This window comes from Eimeria maxima, genomic scaffold (assembly GCF_000499605.1).
Source record: "Eimeria maxima Weybridge genomic scaffold, Emw_scaff1450, whole genome shotgun sequence".
Classification (NCBI taxonomy): Eukaryota; Apicomplexa; class Conoidasida; order Eucoccidiorida; family Eimeriidae; genus Eimeria; species Eimeria maxima.
The window spans coordinates 1-7,855 of NW_013564404.1; the positions used below are offsets into that span (position 1 = coordinate 1).

A 7,855-nucleotide genomic window follows, 5' to 3' on the forward strand; every position below is an offset into this window, starting at 1 on the left:
TCAGCAGCAGGAAGCAACAATGGTGCTTGAAATTATACACAAAAGACAAAAAACAGAAGCAAAATGGAAAGCCAGACAACTGAAAAACATACTACGCAATATGAGGATCGACCGCCAGGTGTGCGGTGGCTGTGCTGTGCCGGGGGTTGATGAATAGTGAATCTTACCGCTTTTATAGTTTCACAAAGCTTAGATGTATTAACCGTATTCTCTGCCTCAGCACCTGTCTTTGTATCAAGAACAGTGAACTTAGGAAACCCCATAGGTTCTCTCTCCTTGTTCATCTGCTCCGAGCAGTCGACGGCCGCTGCGGACAAGCAAAAAGGACCATAAGGAATGCCTACTTTTCCTCATCTTCTCGCCACACTAGAACCTTTTGAAAAGAAGAACATTGGTCATAAACACTTACAAAATGCCTTGTTGCTGGCGGCTTGTGCCTCTGTAAAGAGCGCAGGCACGGCTGCAGCCGTGCCTGCAAGTACTGCGAAACAGAAACGCCGCATGATGCTGGCTCAAAGAGAGCCCAAGGGTAAATGAAGGAAATTTCCTTCTAGGAATAGTAAATCTAAAGAAAAACACTGAAAACCAAATGGGTCATTAAGTGCCAAAAGTCAAATGACAAAGAAAAACGCTGAATTGCTCCGGCGAGAAAGCTGAAGAGACCGAGGTGAAAATTAGAGTGTGTAGATCAGATGCCGTCGGTCGCATAATAAATGGCTGCCCATTGTTGTTTTCTTGTGGTCTTTCTAATAGGGAAATGTTTAATTAGAAGCAAACATTTTTATTAACTCTTTTTTCCGTTCCACTTCGCCAACCACACGATTTCTTCGATGTTCTTGAACACACGAAAAGAAAGAAAAACAACCGGCTTCCCGAGCTTGAATTTGAGCTCTCCTTCGAGTTTCACTAATTCAAATAATTGCAATTAATTTTTTTATCCAAATTCAATTAAGAAAAGTTAAATATTTCGCATTTTCTAATGATTTTCGGCCCCCCCTCCCAACGCCCGACGCGGTGCAGCCGTTAGTACGCGGCTAATAGTTAATCAATACAGTTAAACGTGTACACGTTTAACAATACAGTTAAACGTGTACACGTTTAACTGTATTGATTAACTGATCAATACAGTTAAACGTGTACACGTTTAACTGTATTGATCTTTTCCTTCTTCTCTCATACTTTTTTTACCTTCATATCAGCAAAAGTTTATTTTTTCCTTAAATATAACAAATTTAAATATTAGAATACTCAACTTACTCTTAAGAACTGTTCGCTGCTCCTTGTTTAGCTTGGCCGTACATGTACCACTCTGTTTGCCTTTAGGAGTCGTGAAAGTTTATTTCGCCGTTTTCCCCTATTAATGACAATTTCAATATAATATCTTACCGAATTATGAACTTAGAAAGGTGTTTCAACAGCAAGCTTACATTTGCTTATATGTCCGTATATTCCAGAGATAATACCAAACGCCAAAGACGAACAACTGAGTAGCGAGGGACAATAACTAGTAATGGAAATAAATATGCAAAAAGAAAAAGAATTCACTTAACATGGCACTTACAGGTTATAAATAATAGTTTATATTTTATTTCTTTAATATGCCAAATTTAATACTAAAACGTCTTATTGCAGCAAGGCGGAGGCACTGCTTTCATTTGTATGACGCTATTTATTCACTCTTAGCTGCCGTAGCAAAAATACAGAAGAGCATATTTAATGAAAAATGGCAAATGACTTTAAATAATTATAATACATAGGTGTGTTACTAGTATTTACTGCTGAATAGGTTTAATATATACAGTAAGGATTAAATGTTAGCAACGATAAAGGGCAACTAAGACAGGCAAAGAAGGAAATAAATGGAAAACTATAAAAGCAAAAATAAGAAGAAAACCTCAAAGTAAATACAAAACAGTAAACAATAATATATCTTATTCCCTACATTAGAGGATAGAAATAATAGAGAAAAGAACAGGTTACAATTGCTGTCATTAAAAATTTGGTAGGTGGCTCGACTTTAGCCACCCGCTGCAGCAGCTGCTGGAGCTGCTGCAGCAACGGCGATATGAGGGCGCATTACTGCAGCAGCAGACCAAGGAATACAGAAGCAGCAAGAAGGAAAGGAGAGGATGAAGAGAAAGACGTGCCGTTCTCTAGAACTTTCTTCCATTCACTTTCCCTGTAAATAAAAAAAGGAAAACAAACAAAAGGGGGTTAAGCGGCAATAACTCTCTGCAGCAACAACTGCAGCAGCAGAAGCGGCTATTGCATGCAGGAAAAAATACTAGGAACAAGCCCAGCACCCCTACCGCAACAACAATAACAGTGCAGCACCAGCTACTGCAGGAACAGCTGTAGCAAGCAACATCGGCAGCAGGCAACAACAGCAGCAGCAAGTGTTGATTATAATTTACTGGAAAGGAGGAGTATCTTTCGTGAGTGTTTTCGGGTGAAATAGGCAAACAAGAGCATTAAAAGACTCGTCGTGTGTTGGTGTTTCTTCTAATCGACGAACGGTCATTCCTCCCCTAAGACCTGCTGCTGCTGTTGTTGCTGCAGCTGCTGGTGGTACTCCTCCTACTCCTGCTGTTACTGCTGATGCTGTTACTGGTGTTGGACTCCCTTCGGCAGTTGCTTTCTTTAACTCTTTGCCCTCTTTGTTTTTGCCTTCACCACCACCACCTCCAGCACCACCACCAGCACCATCACCAGCACCACCACTAGAGCTACTATCGCCGGGAGCTGTGTTGGGTGGTTGCTGGGGGTTGCTTCCGCTATTGCTGTCATCACTGTCTCCGGTTCCTGGTGTTGAACTTTTGGGTGGGCATTGTATGACAGTGCATGCAACTGCTACTCCATCTTTAGGTGTATAAAGACTCATTAACGATACAACATCCAGACTTTCGTATATGCCCTGTCCGGGTGTATAGGCAAGTGGTAAAGAATCTCCTATTGTCTTTAATGCTCCCTTCCATTGCTTTGTTGCTGCCGCACAATCGCCTTTGTCTGAGCTTTGAATTGCTGCTGCTATAGTCACATCAGCCTCAGTTGCTGTTAGCCATACGCCAGGATCTGTACCCTGCAGCAACGCAAACAAATACAATAGGTGGAGGGTATAAAACGCGGAGGAGGATGACCAGCAGTAGCATCATCATCATCAGCAACTGCTGCTGCTGGCTGTAGCTGAAGAGAAGAGGGAAATATAGATGAATAGAAAGACACAATAGAAAGTTGAAAAAGAAATAAAAAGCAAGCAACAGCACATCATAACGCAGAAACAGTTCCCTTGGAAGGAAGCAGCAGGAAACAACGACGAGGAAGCTAGAGAGCATGCCATAAAAGGCAGCGGAAAATGAAAAAACACAAACGTACGCAACACAAAAGAATACTACACAACACTAGGGAATGCTGTACTCGTTTAACCTCCCCCTAGTGTAGACCGCCGGGTGTGCGTGTCTGTGCTGTAGCGGGGGGTGATACAATGAGAATCATACCGCTTTTATACTCGCACAGAGATCAGTCGTTTTGACTGCCGTAACTTCATCAGATGGTGTTGATGTATTCAGGACAGTAAACTTAGGAAACCCCATAGGTTCCCTCTCCTTGTTCATCTGCTCCGAACAGTCGACGGCCGCTGCAGACATGCAGAAGGGACCATAAGGAATGCCTACTTTTCCTCATCTTCTCGTATCCTTAAACCCTTTTCCAAAGAAGAACATACGCCAGAAACACTCACAAAATGTCCTGTCGGCGTCAGCTTGTGCCTCTGTGATGAGCGCAGGCACGGCTGCAGCCGTGCCTGCAAGTACGGCGAAACAGAAACGCCTCATTTTGCAGGCTCAAAGAGAGCCCAAGGTAAAATGAAGGAAATCGCTCTCCAAAAACAGTAAAACTAAAGAAAAAATCTCGAAAACAAAATGGGTCACTAAGTGCCACAACTCAAATATCGAAGAAAACGATGAGCTGCACCGTGGTGAAAATTTGAGTGTATGAGCAGACCATCGTGCCGGTTGATCGGCAGTTTCTGCTAATAAATGGCTTCCCATTGTTGTTCTCTGGGGATATTTCAAATGCAAAAATGTTTAATTAGACACAAAAAGTTTAATGAAGCCTTTTTCCCTTTTCATTTGATTCTAAAGTTTCACCTACGACACCATTTCTTCGATGTTTTTAAACACACAAGCCGACCAAGCAATAACCGGCTTCCCGACATTTCTTAAATGGGAATTGTTCTTCAAACTTCACTAATTCAAATAAATGCAATTCATTTTTTAAATCAAATTTAACTAAGCAAACATACAGCATTTTTGCAATTTTCAGTGATTTTCTGCCCCCCCTCCCAACACCCGACGCGGTGCAGCCGTTTCACGTTCAACTGTATTGGTCTTTTCCTTCTTCTCCCACACTTATTTTACCTTCATATCAACAAAAGTTTATTTTTTCCTGGAATGTAATTAATTTAAATATTAGAATACTCAACTTTCTCTTTAGAACTGTGCGCTGCTCCTGTTTTAGCATGGCTGAAAAAGTACCACTCTGTTTGCTCCTAGAAGTCGTATATGTTTGTCTTTTCGCACCTATAAATAACAATTTGTAAATTGTTATTGAATTATGAATTTAAGAAACTCTGTTAAAAAGAAGCGTACATTTCCTTAGATGTCTGTATATTCCAGACTGCATACAAAAGGGCAATGACGAACGACAGAGTAGCGAGAGACAATAACTAATACGAGAAAAAAATGCGCAAAAAGAAAAAGAATTCACTTAATGGGATTTTGCAAATTATAGATAGTAAGTAATTCATATTTTATTCCTTTAATTTTCCCAATTTTTTAATACTAAAACGTCTTTTTGCACGAAGACGCAGGCAATGTCTTCTGTATGAGGTCATTTATTTCCTTTTAACTGCCCTAATGTCATCCAATAAGTATACTACATACATGCTGTACTAGTATTTGAATAGGTTTAATGTTTATAATACGGGCGCTAATTAGAAGTAACATTTAACAATGATAAAGGGCTAATAAGTCAGGATAAGAAGGAAAGTGCAAACCAAATATTAAACAGTAACCAATAATATATCTTATTCCTTACATTAGGGAATAGAAATAATAGAGATAAAACCAGGTTACAATCGCTATCATAAAAGCTTCGATAGGTGGCTCGACTTTAGCCACCTGCTGCAGCAGCTGCTGCAGCAGCTGCTGCAGCAGCTGCTGCAGCAACAGCCATGTGAGGGAGCATTAGCGCAGCAGCAGACCAAGGACTACAGCAGCAGCAAGAAAGAAAGGAGAGGAAGAAGAGAAAGAAGCGCCGTTCTCTAAAACTGTCTTCCATTCACTCTCCCTATAAACATAAAAACAAACAAGCTAAGCGACAATAACTCTCTGCAGTAGCACATGAAGCAGCAACTGCAGCAGCTGCTGTTGTGCTGCTGCATGCAAGCAACAGTAATAGCAGTAAAGCCAGAACAGCTACCGCAATAGTAACAAGTGCAGCAGCATCGGTAACGACACCAGCACCTACAGCCATTACAGCAACATCTGCAGGAGGCCACAGCAGCAACAGCAGCAGCAGCAGCAACAGCAGCAGCAACAACAGCAGCAGCAAGTGTATAATTTACTGGAAAGGTGCAACTCCTTTAGTGAGTGTTTTAGGTTTGAATATACAAACAAGAGCATTAAAAGACTCTTCTTGTGTTACTCCTCCTCCTTCCGCTAATCGACGAACTCTAATTCCTCCTTCCACCCCTGCTGCTCTTTCTGCTGCTGCTGCTGCTGGTGATGCTGCTGGTGGTGATACACCTCCTACTTCTGCTTCTGATACTCCTTGTCCTGTTATTGTCGTTGAAAGTTTGTCTTTTTTCTCCTTCGATAGGTCTTTGGCTTCCTCCTTGAGCTCTCTTGTTTCCCCATTCTTTTCGCTACCGGCACCCGGAGTGCCAGTGCCACTAACACTGCCGCCCGCAGTGCCGGCTGAGCTGCCTCCGTTGTCCACTGTGCTGCCTGTTGTGCCTCCTGTGTTGCCTCCGCTGGGCTGGTTTGCTGGCGGTTGCGTGTTTTGGCTTGGGTTCTGGCCGTTGCTGCTGTCACTGTTTTGGTTGTCACTTGCTGAAGAGCTTTTTTCTGGGCATTGTATGACAGTGCATGTAACGGCTACTCCCTCTTTAGGTGTATAAAGACTCATTAACGATACAACATCAAGATTGTTGTATATGCCCTCTCCGGGTGTATAGGCAGGTGGTAAAGAATCGCCCATTGCCTTTAATACTCCTTTCCATTGCTTTGTTGCTGCGGCACATAGCGGAAGACAACTCGAAACTTTTGCTGCTGCTATAGATATGTCAGTTTCTGTTATCCATACACCGGGATCTCCATTCTACAACGGAACCAACAAAAGAGAGAGAACTATTCAAAATGATCAACAGCGGCAGCAGCTGTTGGAGCGGCTGGTTGTGGTGCAGAAACAGTGTCCAGTACAAGAGAGCAGCAGGAAGCAACAATGGTGCTTAAAATCATACCAAAAGACAAGGAACAGAAGCAAAACGGAAAGCCAGACAACTGAAAAACATACTACGGTTATACTCCTAGCTGGCGGTCCACAGCGGTGGCTGTGCTGTGCCGGGGGTTGATGAATAGTGAATCTTACCGCTTTTATAGTTTCACAAAGCTTAGATGTATTAACCGTATTCTCTGCCTCATCACCTGTCTTTGTATCAAGAACAGTGAACTTAGGAAACCCCATAGGTTCTCTCTCCTTGTTCATCTGCTCCGAACAGTCGACGGCCGCTGCGGACAAGCAGAAGGGACCATAAGGAATGCCTACTTTTCCTCATTTTCTCGCCACACTAGAACCTTTTGAAAAGAAGAACATTGGTGAGAAACACTCACAAAATTCCTGGCTGACGTCGGCTTGAGCCTCTTTGAAAAGCGCAGGCACGGCTGCAGCCGTGCCTGCAAGTACTGCGAAACAGAAACGCCGCATGATGCTGGCTCAAAGAGAGCCCAAGGGAAAATGAAGGAAATTTCCTTCTGAGAATAGCAAAACTAAAGAAAAAAACTCAAAACCAAATGGGTCATTAAGTGTCACAAGTCAAATAACGAAGGAAGACGATGAATTGCTCCGGCGAGAAAGCTGAAGAGACCGGGGTGAAAATTCGAGTGTGTAGATCAGATGCCGGTTGATCGGCTATTTCTGCTAATGCTGCTAAATGACTTCCCATTGTTGTTTGCTTGTGATCATTCTAGTACGGAAATGTTTACTTAGAAGAAAACCTTTTTATTAACTCTTTTTTCCGTTCCACTTCACCAACCACACAATTTCTTCGATGTTCTTAAAATAACAAGCCGAATTAAAAACGACCGGCTTCCCGAGCATTCTTGCCGTTGAGCTGTCCTTCGAGTTTCACTAATTCAAATAATTTCAATTAATATTTTATTCGAATTTAATTAAGAAAAGTTAAAACATTTCGCAATTTCTAATGATTTTCTGCCCCCCCTCCCAACGCCCGACGCGGTGCAGCCGTTACACGTTTAACTGTATTGATCTTTCCCTTCTTCTCTCATACTTATTTTACCTTCATATCAACGAAAGTGTACTCTTACCTCAACTTTAACTTATTTACATATTAGAATACTCGACTTTCTTCTAAGAACTGTTCGCTGCTCCTGTTTTAGCACGGCTCTACAAGTACCACTCTGTTTGGTCTTAGGAGTCGTGAAAGTTTGTTATTTCGCCTTCCTGTCCACTATAAATAACAATTTGCAAACAATATTTTATCGAATTATGAATTTAGAAAGGTGTTTCAACAGAAAGCGTACATTTTCTTTGATGTCTGTATATTCCAGACAGCATA

At 42.0% G+C, this 7,855-nt stretch overlaps 3 protein-coding genes across 3 annotated transcripts; all 3 read right to left on the reverse strand.

Moving 5' to 3' along the window:
- Positions 1-167: 167 nt before the first annotated feature.
- EMWEY_00052810 (SAG family member) lies at positions 168-503 on the reverse strand (the record flags this gene model as incomplete). The annotated part of the gene is made up of 2 exons (XM_013479908.1): positions 168-307; positions 410-503. Coding segments are annotated over 2 exons (234 nt in total), but the record flags the coding sequence as incomplete, so codon positions are not given.
- Positions 504-2,410: 1,907 nt separating this feature from the next.
- EMWEY_00052820 (SAG family member) lies at positions 2,411-3,830 on the reverse strand (the record flags this gene model as incomplete). The annotated part of the gene is made up of 3 exons (XM_013479909.1): positions 2,411-3,079; positions 3,495-3,634; positions 3,737-3,830. The coding sequence occupies 3 exons, from the start codon at positions 3,828-3,830 to the stop codon at positions 2,411-2,413; spliced, it is 903 nt and encodes a 300-aa protein (XP_013335363.1).
- A 1,789-nt stretch (positions 3,831-5,619) lies between these two features.
- EMWEY_00052830 (SAG family member) lies at positions 5,620-7,222 on the reverse strand (the record flags this gene model as incomplete). Its single annotated transcript, XM_013479910.1, has 4 exons — positions 5,620-6,378; positions 6,649-6,765; positions 6,891-7,031; positions 7,145-7,222. The coding sequence occupies 4 exons, from the start codon at positions 7,220-7,222 to the stop codon at positions 5,620-5,622; spliced, it is 1,095 nt and encodes a 364-aa protein (XP_013335364.1).
- Between the last annotated feature and the right edge of the window lie 633 nt (positions 7,223-7,855).